Source organism: Physcomitrium patens, chromosome 25, assembly GCF_059467195.1.
Source record: "Physcomitrium patens ecotype Gransden chromosome 25, ASM5946719v1, whole genome shotgun sequence".
NCBI lineage: Eukaryota > Viridiplantae > Streptophyta > Bryopsida > Funariales > Funariaceae > Physcomitrium > Physcomitrium patens.
Window position 1 is genome coordinate 729026 of NC_143434.1, and position 21849 is coordinate 750874.

Below are 21849 nucleotides of genomic sequence, written 5' to 3' on the forward strand. Positions count from 1 at the left end.
ATAAATTCTATAATATCTATAATGGTTTTATAATACTAATATCAGTTTAAGACTATAATTTCCTATTTTGATGATTTTTTATACTAATAAAAATAATTTAAATCCATTATAAATCCTACTTTCTATATAAATAACTAAAAGACATGAGATTTGTTCTCATGCTTCTTCTAACTACTAACTAACATTTATAGTTTTTTTTATAAGTAATATGTATAGTTGAAAGGCCAATATAAATATTAAACTTAGTAAATAATTTCAATACTTAATAATAAATAAAAAAAATACTAAATCAACTAAGATGATTGCCTCTAAGACTTATTAAGACTCCAATTCTATAATTAACATTCTAATTTTCTATTTGTTTAAAGATTTCTATATTATTCACCATATATTGTGGTTTTAAGGATTATAAATGCATCTTTTTATCTTAAAAGAATTAGTGAGTCAATTTGATGATTCACATTATACCTACTGGAACACCTTCTTAGAAGCTTCATAGATGCTACTTTGACTTTATATGTATTTGTAGTTGATTGATAGGTTAGAAACTTGGTCAATAAGTTAACAACATATTTTTAGCTTCTAAAATAAGCTAATTATGTGGTATATATATATATATATATATATATATATATATAGAGAAAACTTGCATTACAAGTTAAGATATATATCTTGTAAAGTCAATACATTTTGGAGGTCTTATAGGACCTTATCACATAACTCCTGCTTAAGAGTATATATGGAGGCAAGAATGAAGCATTCTTTACTCTTATTAATGTCTTTCTAGTCCTTGGTCTTGTTTTAAGACTTTATGGTCTTTTTGTTTTTGACAATAGCCATTCTAATTCAATATTATATCATTTTTGAGTGATTTTTTAGTTCCTTTAAGTGACACAAGAGTATATTGAGGATTTTCTTTTTTCAAGTTTCATGTCCTTGATACAAAGCATGTAAATTAAGTTTTGGAGTAATATTTGAGGTATACCATCAACTATCAATAAGATGATTCAATAACTCTTTTGTCATTGACAGAATTTGGTTATAATTATATAGTACATTCTTTTATATAATAAATTCTTTTTTTTTGCTAATTATGGTTATCATTCACGACTTCATACTATTGACTTTTCAAAAATAGGTAATCTTGTAGCAAAAGATTTAGCAAATCATTTATCTACACTACATACAATAATAAAGGTGCAACTAAAAGAGGCTCAAGAACAACAAAAGAACAACATGGATGCTTATTGCAAGCAATAACGTCATTTCCATGTTAGTGATAAGATATGATTACTTCGTTGTAATATTAAAACTATTTGTTCTTGTGACAAATTGGATTATCATAGACTTAGATTATTTCCTATTTATGAACAAGTCAATCCAGTTGCTTATCAATTACATCTATTGGAGCCTATGAAAATCTATTCCGTATTTCACATATCTCTTTTAGACTCATATAAGATAGTGAATATCCCGGAAAGAAGACAAATACCACTGCCTCTTACAGAAGTGGATAATAATCAAGAATTTGAAGTAGAAGAAGTCTTAGACTCAAGGCAACACTGACATAAGTTAGAATATCTTATTTATTAGTTCATATACAATATTTACAAATACACATAGAAGAGAGCAAAAAATCTTACAAATGCAACAAAGAAGGTCAAAACTTTTTATCAACGACATCTATTAAAACTAAGATGAAAGATAGCAAACCTTTGCTGTAAAAGAAATTTAATTTTGGAAAGATTGCATTCCACTTTCTATTCTTATTTGTAGTTTCTATATAATTGTTGTGTTAAAGAAATAGAAAAATAACGGCTAGCATATTCAACTCAAGAGCCATCATTTCTTGATTTATCAAACAAGACATTATGATTATCATAGCCTTCAAGATGATGTAACAGAGATATGTTTTTCTTTAAACGACATGTTCTTCTTTAAATAAATAGTGAGATGCAACGCATTTAGTATCACAACTTGAGAAGAGACTCTCAATATTTGGTGATTTTATTGGAAGTAGGAATGACTCTTGATGGTGTTACAAATATTTTTTCCGAAGGAAGTTAGGAAGGTTTCAACAATGATCAAATAACATGGTGGTCTTCTCGCCTTAAAATGAAACATTATTGATGGCTGAGAGGACCTATCAACTACTTTCAAAAGAAACAAAGATGAGAATATATAACAAATATAATTTGCCACATCTTAGATTTCCTCAACATGTGATCACTGCTCCTCGTGGAACTTGTCCTTAAAAGGGGGGATAATGTCATGGATATATATCTATTGTAATTGTTACATATATAATAAAAATAGATAGAAGTAAATAAAAATTGATTAATTTCATAATACCTTCTAGAAAAGCTTCTTAGAAGCTTCTTAAATATTATTTTGATTTTATATATATTTGCAATTGATTGGTAGGTTAAAAACTTAGTCAACAAGCTAATCATGTGCCACATGTATTGATAACTTACGGAACAAGCTATATGGCACCCATATAGAAAACTTACCTTGCAAGTTAAGATATATATATATCATGCAAAGTCAACACATTTTTGGAGGTCCTATAAAACGTTGTCACATAGATCCTAGGTAGATATATATAGAGGCAAGAGTGAAGCCTCCTTCACTCTGATCAATTCCTTTCTTACTTCTAGTTTAGTTTCAAGAATCTCTAATTTTTTTGTCTTTTGGTATTAGCCATTCTAGTTTCTTTTTTAATATACATACTTTTTTATTTCTATTTCATCATATTTCTTTGAGAGAGTCTCACTTGTTCATTTGTTTTCATTAAGTTCTTATCTTTGACATCATAATTTGTACCAACAAAGGTTACAATCTTTAAAACTCTACAAAACTAGATTTTGGTTGTATAAATCATAATCTAACTTGTTCAATTATTATAAAATAAGAAAAAAAAATAATAAATTTAGGAACATAATTGACAACTCACAATACATATATATATATTTTTTTTTTCTGTGATCAACTTTATGTAGCACTTTTTTAATACACTTCTTCTCGTTTCATTAAGATTCTTCTTTCTTAAAATAAAAATTCAAATTCTATGTTGAATATTGTTTTCTCAAAAGTTTTAATTAGATAAATATTAATAATTTATTTTTATATTTTTATATTTTAATTAATTTATGTATTGACTTTAATACATCTTTAAATGTCTTAAAATACTTTTATAAATTTTTAATGTAATTTAATGTTTTTTTTTATATATATTTTTCAAGTAGTTCTTTGAAAAAAATTAATTACTTTTTTTTGCATATTATCCGTGATAATGGCACGGGATTATCTATTCTACTTCGTAGCTGAAAGCTCCATTGTGTATTTTATTTCTTTCTATTTGTGTTGTATCGTAGTTGTATTTTGCGGATCCAGGCTTTGAACGCACCTCGGTTGGGGCTCCCCCGATTAGGGTTTCGAGGAAGAGGCCCCGCTCGGAAGTGTGAGTGTGTGTGTTTGCGTTTGCGAGGCTCGTGTTCTGAGACTGATTTCGAAAGCCCTCGAAGCCATCAGCCGATCGAGGGATGGGGACGACGTGACGACGCCCTCTTAACTCTGCCGTCGATGGATCACAAGCGGCTACTTCTGCCAGGATTCCTATCCCCGGAGCTTTGCAAGGTCTGGTCTACAATTCTTCAGTTGTGTTGATGCAATTAGGATTTTGGCCAGTCTGGAGACCACTTACGCTGATCGAATTTCCTCCGTTTGCCCAAAGATTGCGATAGATCTGGCTTAGTATCGCCGACAGAGATGAATCAGAGCGTCGATGCCTATCCACTTTTGAGATCGATCGGTTACCAATTCTTTGTTGTCGCTACCAGATTGGGCAGCCTGGACTGATTCTGTTTTCTTCTTGGAATGCGACGCGTAATTCTACGAGCCAGTTGGATAATCTTGCAGGGATTCGCAGTTTTGTATGCAGCATGTGGATTCCAATCCAGACTCAATGCCATGAATTTTCATTGAGCACCGATATCGCCAGTCAGGATTTCTGTAGTGGATTAGAGTTCAGGGCTTATGTTTCAGGGCAATGTGAACGTGATTGGAGGAGTTTTGCGAAGTATGATGGATTAAAAAATCTGTCGCACGGTTCATGGTGTTAGGTTGAAGTTTCCGTCTGAAGAGTGTCTTAGTACACTTGAAAATTTGGGCATAATCAGTCGTGCTTGTGTGGGTTTCAGGAGCTGATCTTCATTCATAAAAGCTGTGGAGTGGTGGGCTATCGACCGCATGTTCTCAGCACGACTTTGTCGCACCTAGTGGCTACCAACTCAGCTGCACTCATCATGCCTTTCATAGCGCTGCGCGGTGCCTAGTCTCACCAACACTTTTAATTTTCATCTTAATTTTATTTTTTATGGATTGTAGTTCTAATACAATCTTGCTGCTTGAAGTTCATGTGTGCTGACCTGGCTCTCGTGCACCCGCTTGATTTCTTCAAGTCTGTTTCCACGAAGGGTGCATAAGGGATGAATTGTTTCCCAGTTTATCATGCCTAGCTCTTATCGGCTTGGTGTTCCTCTGTTGGTTGCCGATCTCAGAGAGGGTGAAGGAGGCCGTTGAAGAGTTTTTCGGATGTGAGTTCGAGCTCTTCGTTGAGTTCACTGGTCTGATTAGGTCAGTTCTGTCTACCATTTGCAAATTTTGACATCTTTTTGTCAGTCATTGAAACTCGTCCGCTGTTAAAGATGAAGGAATTTGGATTATAATATGATTGAATATATTAAAAAACAAATTCCTGATGACAATCGTTTGTTGCATCTGTGTAATTTGCAATCATAATACGCACTTTGGCTATTTCAACACACATCGTAGTCCAGGAGTAAATCCAAGAATCGTGTTTCACTGTTACTCTTTTAGTGACTTTCGTACAGAGTGAATTGGTTTAATTATGTTACATCTAATAACAGGAAAATGGGGATGCAGCTGGAGAAGGGGTGCAAACATAGGATGGCACAGCGACGACAATCGAGATTATTTGCGACAGCGGCATTTCTCGGTCTGTTTCAGTTCATAGAGGTCCAACAACTTGAAACCAATTCGACCAACAGTGTTTATTTTTAGGAATGGTCTCAACAATCCTTCTAGTCAATCATGCGCAGGCCGTCTGCTACTTGAACACTTACGAACAAGACTTCCATGGCGGCCTATTCCATTTTCAAGATGGCGAACCAGCGACGGTGGTTCCAACTATGGGGGTAAGAAATCGTTGCATTGAGAAGTTGAGAAGTCATTGCGGTTTGATTCACTTACGCTGTTCATGTTTCTTCTGATCTCGTGTCGGAGAGTGATTCAGTGACATTTCCCATTCCCCGGATTTTTTGAAGCTTTAATAACAGTTTGATTCGCTAAGTGCCTTACGGTTGTGTTCATGTCCAGACCGTCTTGATCTACTCCGCTAACAAGGAGAATGTGCACTGTGTTAATGAGGTTAGTTGCAAAAATTCCTGTACTAGTATTATCCTACTTCTGCTTTGTGTCCAACTATATAAGTACGTAAACGGTTCCAACTTGTACGGGTACTCGGAATAGGTTACAGATGGGGAGCGGATCACGTTGGCGTTATGGTTCACTCGGAACTCGACGCACGATGAAGACAAGAAGTTATTAGACCAATTAGTTAACGTTATGGCCCGCATTCCCGTGGAGCGAGGCAAGCTGAGTGTTTCTCTGCAAGAGGAATTGCGTGTACAAAACGCTGGTATTTCCTCTCAACCATCGCAGGTGAACATGTTTATACTTAAGTGCCAAAATTTTAATCACACTGATGGAGGTTGTGAGTAAAAAAACATACGGTTTCAGATAGGGTAGATTCATCATCTTTACCTCTCTGTATTGAGTAGCAATATTCAGATGTCTTTGTAACAAGCTGTCGATCGTTCGCATTGCTAGTTAGCGAACCTGATAGTGTGGCATTTCCCCCATCTTTCGCATGGTTATATCTCTTATTCAAAGATTGGTACACAGGGACAAGAGGGATCAGAGGTAAACCTAGAAGATCAGCCTTCCCCTGGAAACCAGAATGAGAATCTGGTGACAACCAACACTGTAACGAAGACTCCGTTACATTCATGTTTTGTTCCCCTGCCAGCATCAACAAATATGTACTGGGTTAGTGAGAGCAAAGTAGAACTTAAACTCGGTCAAGATGTTGGAGACGGAGGTGCAAGTGGAAACACGTCCCTGGAGGATGACCAAGGGTATTATATCTGTGTCGAACGGCTCGCATCGCTGGGTTTCCAATGTATCGAACAACTTGATGGTACTTTGCCACCTTCCCCACCCAGAGTTTTGTCTACCTCTAAACATTGTTTCTCCTGCCTTGATGACTCAGCTCAAAGCTCCAAATACGGTGTTGTGTTGCAAACGGCATCATTCATGTGTCACTGGAGAACGTACTCCGGCCCTGGATTTCATGTCGCAATAATCTGATGTTATTCTACGTGTTATCTGTTGTTGCTTTGCAGTTTCAGACAGCACGCCTGATAAGCCTGTGAAGTTGAGGTATCAACAGCAAGATATCGCTTACGAATTTTCAAATATTCTGCATGCCTTGCAGGTACTCTTCACATATTTATTACCGCATGACCTCTTCAACTGTTTGTTACATGTGACTTCGGCATGCAGATGACTAAATTTGTGCGGCAGCTATTTTGTCTTTGTTAATTAATAACAGTTGTCATGGTTAAATTGTGAAATGCAAGCCATAACTTGATTCATGTCGGCCTTAATCATCTGATTCCTTTCTCCGCAATCCTTAAGTTTCTGTCCCTTTCTTTTACGTCTTTCTAACTATGTCAACTTACGCTATCATTTCGGCATTGCCACCTTTGTCGAGCTCTACTTTCCGTAGCATTTCCAGCCTTCTAAACAGCTGGCATTAACAGGTTGTGCAATTTCATGAATGGAGAGGCAGCTTTCCGGCATATCTACAAAACATGCAAGATATTAAGTGTGATGAACTCAACATAGTGAAAAGGCAAAGAACATCAGAGTACACCAATACGTGTGCACCTCATCATGGACGATCCCCGAATCTTTCGTCACATAAGGGCACATTGGAGACAATGATAACGTCCTGGGAAAACCACATGAGCATTCTGTGGTTGGAGCTATCGCAAATGTTGCCAGCTTGGCGATCTATCGGGGCGTTATTTTCAAGATAACGCAAGGAGCTCGGTCTGAACTGGAAACATCGAAGCCCTTCCCCATCACGACTGTTACAGATAGGTGAAGTAGACTTGTATCTTTGAAGAGGTGTCTGACGAATACCGTAATTCCTAGCCATGTTGAGTAATATATGCAATTAGGACTATATGCAGAGGTCTGTGACTTAAGTTTCTTTAGGTGCAGACAATACTATTGAGCAATACGATAAAAAACCCACTAATGGGAAAAATTAATTAAAAAATTCACCAGCAAGAAATGCACCTTTTCAAGTAATCTGTTACCAAGCACGAAGAGTAACAGCATGTTGGAGATGAGGAAAGTCATTTGTTCTTCACCGCTGTTTTGACCCATGAGAAAAACGCAGGATGAATATGGATACGTCATGATACGGTGTGGGGATAAACGGTGTTCAGGATGATCATGTCTACCACTGGATACCATCACACAGATTGAATATCATTACACCGGCGGCAAATTGGGGGGTGGACGATCTTTGGAATCTTTGTCGTGGTGTCTTGCATGTTGAGATAAACTGGGCGCGACAGTCTATTCGTTCAAATTGTCAAGGAAGGTGGGTGACATGCATGGAATTCCATGGGATTTCAGAAATTCCGGTACTCTTCGTTGGTTCCACCGCAGCGACAGCCTCTTCGCAAATTCTTATCGAAGGAGTAGGCAATCGCTGAGCTGATTGAAAGCCACAGTTTCCACGTTCGAGGTGTTGACGAAATTTCGGCTGGATGAGAACCTTCTGAGGTCCTAGTGCACGTATCAAACCTGGTCAGATTTTGGAAGAGCACCAAGCTTTTTTGAAGCGGAATCGAAGTATCGTAGATATTTGATGGTAGTTTTCAAGAGCGGTCTGAGTGTGCTACTTCCGAAGGTTTTAAAATCCGTTCAAAGCATTTCTGGAATGGAAACTCGAATTTGCACCTCCAATTGATTCCTTTGCCACAAAAATAATTTGTGTGCCGGGCGCTGAAACGTAATCGCAGGTGCACATGAGGAGAGGGCTAGTAATTTTTGTTGGAACGCAGGCGGCGCGGACATGCTCCACCGCATCTGGCTCTAAATCCATTAGCTCCACACCCCGCCGTTTAAACTTTTGTGAGGCTTTTCACAATGCCCCTAGAACGATCTGTTTCTGCCGTATGTTTGCGTTGCTTCCAAAGCAGTGGTTATATGACCTAAACCCTTGTGAACCACGTTTTGTGCAGACACAAACCGGCGAATTGAATTATCTTCATACGGCCGGATAGGACGGTCTGAGATCATGAACGGACCCCAACCACCTGTGGTCGGCAAAAAACATTTCTTTTCCTGGGCACTGCGTCGACCTCCACCGCAAATTTCTGGTGGGGCATCCTCATTTTCAATGTTGTTTGGCCCTCTTTCGCTTCCTACTCCTCTAGATTTGGCTCCTAGTTGTGCCACTCCAGCTGATTTGAGATCAAACATTAGAGATCATTGCTAATTCTTCCCTAAACGAGACTTTTGCCAATCGTTAACACTTGCTGCGAACCGCACAGCTCTGTCGAGAAGTTATGCAGTAGCACAACCTATCCCAGAGGAGTTGGACATGGAAAGAGACAAGGAAGCTGGGATGGAAGAGGTGGTGGAAGATTGTCGAGTCCAGCATGGGGAGCTGTGGAATGAAGATGTAAAAATCCACTATGTGGAATGTGGAGACAAGAACGGAGAACTGGTAACCGATCCTATCATACTCATTCAGAATGCCATGAACTCATAAATGTAGGTTATTATACGACAGTGTGTTCTTTGCACAGAGAGGAGTTTTTACATATTGATTTCCGCGTTTTCTCTCCAGGTTGTGTTGATTCACGGCTTCCCGAATTTTTGGTATGTTTGGAAGCGCCAGTTTCTAGCGTTGGCTGAATCAGGTTACCATGTAGTTGCACCCGATTTGCGTGGCTACAACTCATCCTCCAAGCCTAAAGGCATACAGCATTACGGCCGGTGTGGCGTGGTTTCGGACATGGTTCGCATCATTGATGGACTTGGTGGTGGGAAGCCATCCACGGTGGTTAGTGTTCCTTCTCTCCACCATATATTTCCAGCAGTGCTTGCGTCTAACTCCAAAAAACTAACAATAATAATTCCCCACTTCGGCATCTCCTGGAAGGTCTGCTGAAGATGGTAGAATACTTGCAGATTCTCAATCTGTGTTGTGTGAAGTGCAGGTAGGGCATGATTGGGGAGGATTCGTGACCTGGGCATTGGTGGAAGACTTCCCGGACAAGGTGAAGGCAATATTTGTTAACGTACCTCATGCGACAGTGTTTAGCGAAGCCGTCCGTTCTAACTTCCGTCAGATGCGTCGGAGTTGGTATGTTGGTGCGTTTCCTATTCCCATCCGTGGACACTGATTTTATGTGTGATGTCCAATGATACAGCTTCTGATGCTCAATTTATTGCTTGTTCGGTTCCCTTTATTGCCCTCCTACCACATGATACGTTCCCCGATTTTTTCCTTTCAATGCAGATGTCCACGTGAACTGGGCACTTGTTTCACCATTAGTTGATGTTGGTTTCTGTGCTCAGGGTTTTTTCAGCTGCCTTGGGTTCCTGAATGGTTGATGAGTCATGGAGATTAAGCTTCTCTACCTGTATTGTTCTGAAATATCACTCTTGGCCTTGGACCCGACCCTTTTTGAAATCCTCACAAACGAAGTTAAGGCCTGGATATTCAAACATCTTCTGTACATAATTTCTTCTTGTTATGGGTTTCTCTGAGCTTAAACTGTCATTGCCCTTTTGGTGACTGTGTACAGTTTTAAGACTTTAAGGGCGTCTTTTGGTAACACTAAAGATCAACCTGAAGACATTGACAGGTAATTGAACTGTTTGCGACGTTCAGATGTTTGTTGCAAGAGAATGCAGGAAAACGTAGAAGAGTTTTTTTTTTTTTTTTTTTTTTTTTTTTTTTTGTGACAAGTGTTTCCAAATATTACCGAGCGTGGGTCCGAGGGTATTGGTCTCCACCTCCAGATGCACCCAAGCCTATACATGTTGAGGTGCCTGTTGTTCTCATTTGGGGTGACCTTGATGCTTATATTGGGAAGGAGCTGGCCGTGATCCCCAAGAAAATCGCCCCCAACTCCGAGGTCAAGCGTCTCCCACATGTCGGTTCCTTCTCTTCGATCCCCTTACCTTTCTGTTACAATAGCTTCTCTTTAGGGTTTCCACTTGATCGAATTGCGTCCGCCTCCAGGAGGTACTATGTCGCTTGGTTCTTGACTTTGGGTGGCGATTGTTATGGTTGTTGCTGTTGCAGTGTTCGCATTGGCCAATGTGGGATGATCCAGTGCAATTCAACGCTCTACTCCTGGAATCCATAGCCTCGCACCAGGCAACCTCTACTTCCCAGGTGCAAATTGCCACGATGTCGACCAGTGAAGTCATTTTGGTTAAATAACCATCTCTACAAGCTGGGTGCAGCTTTTGGACGGCTGATGATCTTTTCATGTAATATTTCCCAGAGAGCGAACCCTGCAAAAGGCTTTGTTCTGCACAGGAACATTTGTGGAGGATTGATTAGCCTGAAAGTACTTGTGCTGGTCACTGGGATGGACGGATCTAGATGTAGGCTATTTGTTTTATGGACGTATGATGCTACAGTGGCTAACCAAACAAATTGTTTACAAAACACAAGTCCAAAAATTACGAAGACCAGAAATTGTTCCACTCCGTTCGAAGCTGTTCTTGGATGTATCCTCGAGCTGGGTCAACTGTAACTAATAAATAGATAAAGGGATCAGATTTATATTAAACGTGGCTTTTAAGTGGCTCTTCAGTTGATTCTGAGGATGCATGCCACCATACAATAGCTATTGACACATGATATTATTTAGGTGAGGCTACGGCATTAACATGCAACTACAGGGGCCGAATTTGCGAGAGATGAATGCCATCGAAGCTGGTCGAACAGCTTTGCGGTAATTTCTGAGTGAGGAGCAGGTGCCAGTGAGCAGTGACCCCAACCAGAGCACCGATTTCTAACTGACGCTGTCAAGCTCAAGGCACTTTTCTGAGGTTGGACATTCCCAATTGTCAGATTCCTCTTCTGATCTGACAAGTGGTTCTTTGTTAAAAGTTTCAATTGACAATTTTCTCTATTTTAATTTGCAACTTGATGACATGCAATTGCAACAACGCTTGTTTGTTTTGTATTGTTTTGTTTTGTTTGGTTTGTTTGTTTTTATTTCCTACTGTTTACGTTTATACATACAAGAACTTTAAACAATAAAATAGATTTTTTTTATTTGTATTAGTTTTACTCAAAATTTAAAAATTTGTGCGCCTAATAACTCAGTCAATTCTCATTTTTGATAAAATTTGGTGAATTGGAATTATTTAATTTTCATTTTTATATTATAACATGGACAATTTTATAAAACGAAAAGAAATTCTTACAAATATTGTTAAAAAACTGATAAAATTCATGAACTTAAGTATTACAAACGAACCAAAGTGTGTGTTGTTGAACTCCACATCAGTAACCATGATAACATTGAGTTACATACGCAAAAACAAATAATACGTTGCAACATAAAACACATTATTACTTCGTTGGTTGCAACTTGAACAGCATTACCTTCACCATATATGGGTTAGCATCTCATTCAAAACGGCCTCCAAGGTATTAACGATTGGATCTTTATTTTTTTTAAATTAGAAAAAGAATACAGCATAGTGCAGAGGATATGCATGCTGAGTACTTCTTGTACCTATTGAAGGGCACTTGGGCAGCTGCTATCCCTTCCAGCAGTCTCTCGGGGAAGGAATTCTCTATGTGCAGAAAATCTGAGCCTCTTCTGGAGAGGATTAATTTACAAGCTCTGCTGCGAAAGCAAAACCTGGTACTACCGGAGATTAGCTTTGGATACACAGTAAATATCCATCAGCATAAGTCAGAACTACTGAAGAGAGAGATTCATTGAAGAATTTTAAGCCACTGGAAAACAAGTATCTAAAGTAAGTGTCTGTTCAAGGAGCATTTGACCTCCTTCACCACGAATCTGAAGCCGTGCCAGCGGAGGTGACGTATTCCACTCAACCTGAAGGTTATGAAAAAATGCAATCTCCTTAGAATGAATACTTTTCTAACTTCAATGAGAGCGATAAGGGGGAGGAATTTCAACATACCTCAATCAACCCGAAAGCTGGGCCAGACACAAAATCGCACGGGCCGTTCGGTCTCAGGCTTACTTTATCAATGCGAAACCCTGACACAAGGGGGAAGAGTCACGCACGTTTGCAAAATGTTGGATGCGGCGAGCAGAGAGGCAAATATCAAGTGCCTACATAAAACCATCAGTGCAACAATGCATTTTCCTAAACAAACTGTTTCCGTAAACCTTAAAGCTAAACCCTAAACCCGAGAAAAGGGATTCAAACAAGCATGCAAATAGACCAAGCATTTGTACGATAAAGAAAAATGCAGATGCAACCAACCTGTACAAGGAGCAGGGACAGCCGTATTGTTGGTGAGGCCACTAGCCATGACCTGAAACGAAACAAAACTTGCGTACTCAATTGTCTATGCATAAATACTTCCATATCCAGACATAAAAATGTTACACATGTAATTCAATAGAGTTCCTGTAGACCAGTGACAACAATCGTTATTTGACAAAAAGTCCGCACAATTGCTACGAAAAAATCGTAGTAAATGCTAAAATCTCAAGTATGCTTTATCCTACCCCACACAACTAAAAGGCCAAAGCGGTATGCCGAACCTGCACTAGAGGTCGAGGGAGGTCTGCACTGTCGTATTCATCACTATACATACGCTTCCCAGGCTGCAAAATCTGTGCCCAGGGAATAAACAGAGTCAACACAAATCTGCTGGTTTCAGTGAGAACAGGAATAAATGACAGAGATGTACCAGGTAAAGGAATCAGGATGAAAGAACTGCACTGGAGTTCATGAATAATAAAGAATCCGAGAACTAGGTTGACAATGTAAACAACGCTTTTGGGTTTTGAATAGCGTGCCTTAATGTCTGAAAAGTGGAAATCCCCAGTCAAAACAACGACACAACCAGGTGCAGTCGCAAACATGTGCACAAGGTTTCGTTGGGCAGGTTGGAAGCAGTCGAAGTCATCGTAGCACTTGCAATATGCAGCTGGATGTTTCTTCCTGGCTTGGCTGCACACCTACATCATTTCAAAACGGACTCAGTGAGGAACACACAAGAGCCATGTGTATGGTGACAAGAACGCACTCTATTGTTGTCCATTGCTACGGAGTGAGGCACAATGTGAAGTATAATTGGGTTGATGTGCTTTAAGACTCGGCTAAATCGACACAGCTTTTTTCAATCATTCACGATTATCATTTGAAGCTTACGAATTCCTTGGGGTTGCTGATGAGAGGTGAGCCAGAAACCACCAGCTTCAAGGCAGCTCCAGAACTCTGAAGCTCATGTTTTAGCCATCTCCGTTGCTTTGGGCCCAAAATCTACACAGAGAAAGTAAAGCTTCCCATTTATCAGATGCAGGTTTCAAATTTATCAGAGAAAGGTTGTGCTACTAACATGTACTAAAGGGACTAGGTCTAGAGGTTGTGAGTTTTATAACATTTCAGAAATATGAGCTACGTGATTTTACTAGATGAATTTAAGGAAGAAAGGTGTACCTCACACAGTACACTTGAATCACTTGTAGAATCATTGTGGACCATCATGCTCCACGAAAAAGATTCATTTGTTAAGTTGTTAGCAATCATTTTGGCAGTAGATGCATCCACAAAGCCATATGACGATGATTTTGGATTACAAATTTGGTCCCATAACGGATTAGCAAGACTTTGGGGTAGTTTGCACCACCCTGCACACCACAGCTTCTAAATAAATTAGTTCTAAAAGTCAGCCGATCACACATGTCCTTGAGCATGTTTGGAGGCACCTCCATACCAGGCATTCATTTACACAGGACAAATCAAATACACTACTTTACCCTTCATGTCAACTGCAAAGATGTTTTAGATCATAGATGCATTTGATCGTAACACATGACCTAAATGTAAGTTATCAAATTAAGATGAAATAGGAAAATATGGGACCGCATAACAAGAAATCCTCAGAGAAGGTAATTGCCCTTTAATTTGTTATCAGCGACTGATGTAGTTACTTCGGTACCTTGCCAAAATTGGTCGTCTTTTTTGCAGCATGACCCAGTTCCATCTTCACCACCTTCTAGAAAATCCTTACACCTGGTGCAACACGCCCACCAAGGTATGGATTCAAAGTTAAGCTTCACATTCGACACTGAACGTACTAGGCCTTCATAAATGGAGTGGAATACCGGCACCAATGGGATCAAAAAATTCATTGCGAGCAAAGACAAAGATAACTACCACATGTACTTGGTCTTCTTAGGGTTTGTGAAACTGCAAAAATCCCGACGAGTATGACATGGCTTGGTATCACGATGGAAGCGCTCATCTAAAAGGAGCACGTCTATCTCTTTTCCAGCAACACCTTCATTCAACGTGTGCTGCATGACACAGACGGGCATGAGGAACATCACCAATGATTGGCACAAGCGACATCAATCACTTCTTCAGCTTACCATGACCGAGTAAACTTATAACGAATTAGAACTGGTTTCGCCAAAACAATTATCTCATTGCAGGTGACAAGGATTGAGGACATTTTGTAATCAGAAAGAACAGAATAAGTTTAATTGATGAAAATTCCTTCTTTCAGTTATGAAAGAAATCAAAGGATCGAGAAACGTACCCTCCAGTATATGCCTCTGCCAGTGCTACGTCGGATACTGCTTGCAGGCACTCCCAGGACATCCAAATACAACTGCTTCTGTTCTTCTTTTGTGGGCATGCGCTTGTCACCGTCCTGCCTAACTCCAATCCATTCAGTCATAAGCTTCCTAACTGCGACGATAAATTTCAAAATAATCTGAACAAGCTCTTCTTTATAAAATATCACGAATCAAAGTGATGATGCATCGATCAGACTCACCAATTATAATCATGATCGTCCCAGGTGCCGAGGATAGGCCTATCACATAAGGATAAATCCAGTGTTCTCCAAGGGTGCTCCCTTGAAGTGGAGCACATAAAATCCACGAACTGCCTCAGATACATGAAGTGTTGGTACAAAGCAGTCCACAAATTTGTCCTCAATTGATATTTAAAAAATAAAAAATAAAATAGCACTGGCAGAATGTAATTCAAAAGCAATCCGAGACTGCAGGGTAGAATCAAATCTCTGTCGTGGATAACCAGTGAATCAATTGAGGAAGAAAGGGACGAGAAAAAGGCTGTCGAGAAATGCGGCGTGAAAGGTACGGGTTGTGCACAAGCAATACTGAGGTGATCTAACAATAAAGCTCCATACCTTGTTGTAATCCAGGTTGCTGAGTTGTTCCTCAAACTTTAACCGAGCATGTGCGACATCTCCTGCAAATTATTTCATGCAATTTACTAGCGTAGACAAAAACAAAACAAAATAAAATAAAAATAAAAACATAGTGCTCATAGTGCCCGGTGCACTAGTGAAACAACTACAAGTACCACTGTGCAATTTCAGTGAATTTTTAAAAAAAACTGTAGGCACGAGCTGAACCATTCGTCAACTTATTGGAGCAATAGTTCGCAGACCTACCCGCTAGACAAGAGTCAGGATTCGAACGAAGCCAGTCTCGTTCGCAGTTGCAATGGATATGAGAGGGGTTCGTAGCACAGTTGACATCCGGCCAATCCGTGTAAGCGATATCCCCAGCCCTGCAGTGCAACTCTTCCGCCTAGAATCATACACACAAATCTATTTCTTTCCAATCAAGGACACGACGCCTGACGAGATATACCTATGAGCGAAAGCTCGACACAATGCATAGACTGCACAAAAAGATTCTCTTGTAGCATCTGAATTCGCTCAATGGATTTTGAGAGAACAATTCGCTAACGTGCATTTCAACGATTCACACAAGGGGTTGGATGTCACTATAGAAGCATATCTGCATCTAATTGGGGAAAGAGCAGAGGTTTGATTGTGAAGGTGCACCAGATCCACGCATCAATGTCGCTAGAAATGACCCCATTAACCCAAATAGGCTGATCAATAGCCACTCTCGACGTGCATGAGCCGAATCCAATTCTGGACACAAGTCGTTTATTCGCCTTCTCCTTAGCAGATTCTGTTCCTTGATTCCCCTCGCTAAGCCTCAGAGCTTCCACGTTGGACTGCAACGGTTCCCCACTCTGATGCCATTGCTTCACCGGAGGTACATCAAAGGACTGCGACTCAGCAAGCTCGTCGTTGCTAGCCCTGAAAACCTGCCCGCTCGGTAGCTTACGTCCCGCCAACCCTAACCTGATTCCACCACTCTCCCACTTAGATGACGCTAACTCTCCAGCGAGCATGATGCCACCCACAAGAGACAGCGCGCATACCGACACGAGTAGAGCTCGAATGACTCTAGCCCATGAGCAGCCAGAGCCGCGCACCCTCCGCAATCCCCGAATCTTTCGCTGACCTCCATAACTGAAAGTTGCGGGGGTCAGATCCTCCATAGCTCAGCGAACCGCTGCCTAAATGCATCACTCAAGCATTCTAGAACACATTGAACACATCTTCGGGGCGTGCTCGCTGCTCGATGGGTTCGAACTCTTCCGCATCATTCTAGTTCATCGTTCACCGGAAGCAACACATCTCGGATCCCACCATCACAGCCAATACCATTGACCCCAACAAAATGCCATAACCCGAAATCCTGAAACTCAATCCTCTGAACCCAACTGTAGAACCCAAGATGCTCATCTGCCAACTGAATGATTTCATCACTGGAGGATCAGCGTTCCAAATCTACCTGCCCGAGTTTCGAGCTTCCAGAGAGGATGAAACTCGTCCTCATCCCAGCGAGTAGTCTTCTCCGACAGTACCATTTGAGAGTGATCAAAGGAGAGCACATACACTGTGAAGTGTCTCTCAAATCGGTTGTCTGCGTAGCCCGACTTGTGTTCCATGTTCAGAGCATGAGGGTGATATGTTCCATTGTGATGTGATTCAGGATGGCTAGCAAGTTGAGCAACTTCTCAGCGATTGGTTTCCGTGCGCGTGGGTTGTGGATTTATGAAACAACATAGTCGATAAGCAATATCTGTAAAATTTTATTGGACAACATCATAAGAGAAGCAATAACTGTAAAGAGATTAAAAGAAAAGTATAGAAAAAAGGTCCATTCAACATTATAAAAGATCGATGCACTTTGTCCAAACTCAAATACACTCCACTTTAAGCGAGGAATCATCTTCGAATCGTGCACCCATTAAACTATTTCAATAAAGTTCAACAACCTGAGGCATTCTCTCCACCTTCGAAGTGCGGGGGTCTTCCTTGCGAGCCTTGACGGGCACTCACCCCCGCGTGCACTAAAGGTGCCCCTATCCCCCGACCATTCATGCCTGCACTGCCACCTAACTGGGCTTCTGTAAATTCGGGGTGGCCTGCCCACAATTCCCCGCTTGCTCGATAAAACTAAGACGAGATTCATTTATTTTCTTGTTCCCTTCTCGTCATCTTGCTTTGAGACACAGCTCACTTGTTTACTTTTATTCTTCAGGTTCTTGTCCTTGGTAAGACAACGATTACAAAAAGATGTAAATCTATTGAAATAATACTAGTATATAGAAACAAGTGATTTGGAATAAAACTTGTTTCTACAAGAGGTTTCTTAAAGATAACAACAACCTTGTATATTTTCTAATAGATAACAAGCTACATTTGGATAAGGTCAAAACTTGTTGTTTGGACTTTTCAAGGTCTAATACTTACATTATAACATTTTTATTTTTATTTTTATAAAGTTATTTTTTAAATAATGACCTATTTAAAACAATATTGACAAGCTCAATCCATATCAATTTTACAAATTGATCCAATTTTTTATTGTCATCCTTGCCTAAATAACTAAAAGATTAATAGTGCAATAATAATAGAATAGTTAAATTCTATCTAAAAAAATAATTCATGAATGTTAAAACAAAACAAAAACACAACAAAATGAGAAAATAAGCAAACAAGAAGTGGTGAATAATTATACTCAAATGATAAAGATAAGAGGGCACTAAACACTAATATTAAAAATTTTAAAATAAGTAAATAAATGCAGAAATCAAAATATTATTTCTAGTAATGATGCATCATCAAGTGGAAAGAGGAACACACATTTAAGAAATAAACAAAACGTCATCAATTGAACGATTGTAGAGAAATTTCAAACTCTATTCTAGTGCATGAATAGCCAAGCAATGACGTACTGATGAAAGAATTTGATACTAAAGATCAAGCATTCAACCATCACAACAAATAAACAAAGCATTAAAAGCTAAGATTGTATCTTAATTAATTAATACAAACTATTCTTGGACTGAGATTCTTTCAGAAGAAAAACAAACAAAATACAAAGTCAAAGAGGGCTAAACCATCATGTTGGCCTGGAATCAAGGGAAGACCCCGGGAAGTCGGTATGGCGGGGTCTTCGCGAGGGTCTTCGCGGGGGGAGGTTCCAAGCAGCGGTGGAGAGGCATTCGCTTCACCTTCGGAGCGCGGGGGTCTTCGCAGGGGGAGGTTCCAAGCAGCTGAGGAGAGGCATTCGCTTCACCTTCGGAGCGCGCGGATCTTCATTATGGGGCCTTTGACGGGCACCCATCTCCGCGTGCAATTCCTAACTCGCTTAATCAACAATGCCACGAAACTGGGCATAATTCCCCGCTTGCTATATAAAATTAAGACGAGATTCATGTTCGCCTGCTTTGTGATCGAGCCAGAGAGAATTGGCGGTGACGTTGAGAGTCTCGAAGATGGGGACGGACCAGAGAGCATGGATGAGGACGTGGGGCAACATCGCTTGGTGGATTGTCACCATTCACTCGGTGCCATTCGCAATCTACACTGTGCCCTTTATATACGGCAAGTTCGAGATTTACAGATACCTGACCGTGAGGGCTTCACTCGGGGACTTGGAATCGGCAGGTCTTCATGTTTTGAACAACCTCCGGACATGGCAGGTGAGTGTCCCAGGCTTGTCGCTGCTTGTTTCCCTATTTTCTTTATCAGTTGCCCGAAACTTGATTCTGGCAGAACAGATTCGAGCAGTGGGTGCGGATCGCAATTCCGTTCCTGCATTGCATTGCCCCGGATCGGCAGATGGACCAACAGCAAACAGGCTCCTGGGGGCTCAGTTCCATCCCAAAAGCTCGGTTCCGATTCGTGGCCCCTAACCGACGTTGCTTTCCTACCTTCAGATTCATGCAGCAGCAGCCCTGGCGTTTGTGACCATTGGACCGCTGCAATTTAACCCCTCATTCCGAAACAAATTCCCCGTTGCTCACAAACGGCTCGGTTATGCATTCGCAGCCTGCACCGTCATCACAGCAGTGACTGGCGGGACGTCAATGCTAAAGGCGACCGAGCTGGGTCCCATAGCCGTGGCCATGACGCCGTTCATGTCCATCTCGACTTTGACAGCCCTCGCAATCTCCATCAACGCGGCTCGGAACAAGGATTTCGGGCGCCACCGACGCTGGATGCTCCGCTCTGCCGCCATCGGGTAACGCCCTACGAGATGCTTCAACCGTTTGCCTCATGATGAAATTTCCTGCATCGTTAAGATCCGTGGCGCTGCTTTTGCAAATTCAAAACCTGGAGACTACAGACTAACGTGGGGGATCACCTGCAGGTACTCGGTGATGTACACCCGCACGTTACCGGTGCTGTTTGCGTGGACGTCGATTCCTCCTGAGCAGGCGATTGATTACAGCTTCCCGCTCTCCGTGGCTCTGAACTGCGGCTTCGCGGAGCTTTACATCCAAATTTACTTGTCTGAGGTTCGAACCAAAGTGAAGTCCATGCATGGCAGCGGCGACAGCGCGCTCGCAGACAGCAGCAAGAAAAAGAAGGTGTGATAGGACTGCGATTGCGCAGCCGTCTTGCTGATGAGGTGCCGTCATTTGGGCGCAGTCGCCGTCATATGCCCAAATCGCACACCACCTCGTGGCCACCGTGCGTGTGCGTCAACATCATTGTCCCGACTGGACTTGCGGTTGCGGCAGCGTCAGCGGCAGACTGTGCTTGCGCAGGGGTGCTTGTTTAGGGATATTGGGTTTCAGATGGTTGCTTAACAGATCTTGTGCCCAAGTGTCCACTTGAATATTTCATCCTTTGCTATGTAAATGTTCCGAGTGGTGTGCCTTTCACTTATTGGAAGGATCTTGGTTGTACGATGTGTCTTAGACATTAGCAAATTGCTTGAATGTATGTATGTGTGTTTATATATACATTACTAAATTGACCTACCCATGATAAAGAATATGGTAATCATGATGAATGTGGTTGGTTTTTATTGTTTTTGGATCCAATAGTGGAGAAATGAATCTAGAAGTTTGTTTTTTTTAATGATGGATGGGTCAATTTAGTGAACACGTGGGTCTATTCAACATTTCCTTATATTTATATATATATATATATATATATGCATAAACACACATATTTACTAATTGTCACCTTTTTATTTTATAAAAAAATTATTTTTCTTATCAAATGAATTATTTTAACATAAACTAACAATTTTAGACAAAAAATTATTCCATATGTCAAAGTGTATATATTCAATTAAAATAAAGTTTAAAGAATGTTACTTTGACCTTATATAAATTACAAAAAAGAATAAAAAATAAAAGAGGAAAGATGAAAACAGAATAAATCATATTTCTTTATTTAGTTTTAAAAACAAATTATTGCACAGAAAATATAAACAAGTTAAAATTAGACTTCTGTGTTCTTTTAATGAAATAATGATATGCTGATTAAAGAATCTTTTATTATTGATGTAATATTTTAGGTTTTAGTTGAGAAGAAATCATTTTTTTCAATTTAATTCTAGGTGATATCCGAAACCAAAAGTACATAATAGGAAATTTTTGTGTAATTAAAATTGATGTCAAAGTCCTTTATATAATGTGCATTAACAATTAAAATAATTGTGCAAATCAAAAATTTATTAATGCTTTTGAAGAAACTTGATGCTTTTTAGAAACAATAAGAATTGAAAAGGCAAAAACGTATCATTTAGAATGTTTCATTGTTTGAAAGTTATAAATAACTTATTCAATTTATTGGATTTAAAAAAAAAACATTTTTACATTTATAAATCTTGTTTGTGTTGTGGTTGTTGTTACTTATTTTCATGTTATGAAAGTCATTCTTCCACATAAAAATTGTTATTTGATTTTTTGAACTAACTTTGTACATGCAATATTATTGAATTCATAATTAGAAGTTAGTTATTTATTATTCAATCATATCTCTTGAAAAAATGTATATATTCATTACAAATTTTAAAAAAAATAAATTAAGTATATAGTTTTTAGAATTTTATCACAAAAATGTATATATTCATTACAACTTTAAAAAGAAAAAATTAAGTATATAGTTTTTAGAATTTTATCACAAGTAGGTTTGTTAATCTTCTACTTTGTTTCTTTCAGAAATAATCTCCATTTTAAAATTTTAAGTTAGAAATGATGTGGTATACATTATTTTTGATTTTTATTATTTCTTTTAAGTTGCCTTGGTTTTTTCTATTCTTCAAACAAATTCATTTTATAGCTATC

The 21849-nt window shown here is 39.6% G+C and overlaps 4 protein-coding genes across 12 annotated transcripts; 3 read left to right on the forward strand and 1 right to left on the reverse strand.

The window, feature by feature from the left end:
- Window positions 1-3368: 3368 nt before the first annotated feature.
- LOC112278355 (uncharacterized) lies at window positions 3369-7464 on the forward strand. The gene is made up of 10 exons (XM_073531945.2): window positions 3369-3639; window positions 4203-4329; window positions 4563-4638; window positions 4948-5020; window positions 5124-5219; window positions 5401-5451; window positions 5554-5745; window positions 5989-6283; window positions 6489-6580; window positions 6909-7464. The coding sequence occupies exons 1-10, from the start codon at window positions 3586-3588 to the stop codon at window positions 7185-7187; spliced, it is 1335 nt and encodes a 444-aa protein (XP_073388046.2). The 5' UTR covers window positions 3369-3585; the 3' UTR covers window positions 7188-7464.
- Window positions 7465-7620: 156 nt separating this feature from the next.
- Window positions 7621-11327, forward strand: LOC112278337 (uncharacterized). Of its 9 annotated transcripts, none has more exons than XR_016501016.1 (9): window positions 7621-7971; window positions 8187-8298; window positions 8409-8546; window positions 8721-8896; window positions 9020-9235; window positions 9393-9546; window positions 9754-10043; window positions 10275-10334; window positions 10487-11327. XR_016501016.1 is itself a non-coding variant. In XM_024511660.3 (9 exons), the coding sequence occupies exons 2-8, from the start codon at window positions 8193-8195 to the stop codon at window positions 10285-10287; spliced, it is 855 nt and encodes a 284-aa protein (XP_024367428.1). In that variant the 5' UTR covers window positions 7621-7971; window positions 8187-8192; the 3' UTR covers window positions 10288-10334; window positions 10487-11327. The 9 variants fall into 9 exon arrangements, 5 of the variants coding, with proteins under 5 accessions (XP_024367428.1, XP_024367426.1, XP_073388082.1 ...); XM_024511660.3 differs by having other exon boundaries at window positions 9393-9538; window positions 9984-10043; XR_016501015.1 differs by having other exon boundaries at window positions 7902-8035.
- Window positions 11328-11852: 525 nt separating this feature from the next.
- On the reverse strand, window positions 11853-17324 carry LOC112278336 (uncharacterized). The gene is made up of 14 exons (XM_024511657.3): window positions 16241-17324; window positions 15842-15960; window positions 15575-15636; window positions 15197-15306; window positions 14957-15074; window positions 14572-14711; window positions 14354-14427; window positions 13852-14042; window positions 13564-13674; window positions 13209-13370; window positions 12951-13022; window positions 12667-12718; window positions 12358-12437; window positions 11853-12269 (listed from the first exon to the last, which is right to left on the reverse strand). The coding sequence occupies exons 1-14, from the start codon at window positions 16747-16749 to the stop codon at window positions 12159-12161; spliced, it is 1911 nt and encodes a 636-aa protein (XP_024367425.1). The 5' UTR covers window positions 16750-17324; the 3' UTR covers window positions 11853-12158.
- Window positions 17325-18998: 1674 nt separating this feature from the next.
- On the forward strand, window positions 18999-20532 carry LOC112278273 (uncharacterized). Its single transcript, XM_024511519.3, has 3 exons — window positions 18999-19245; window positions 19483-19787; window positions 19917-20532. The coding sequence occupies exons 1-3, from the start codon at window positions 19039-19041 to the stop codon at window positions 20140-20142; spliced, it is 738 nt and encodes a 245-aa protein (XP_024367287.1). The 5' UTR covers window positions 18999-19038; the 3' UTR covers window positions 20143-20532.
- Window positions 20533-21849: the final 1317 nt, after the last annotated feature.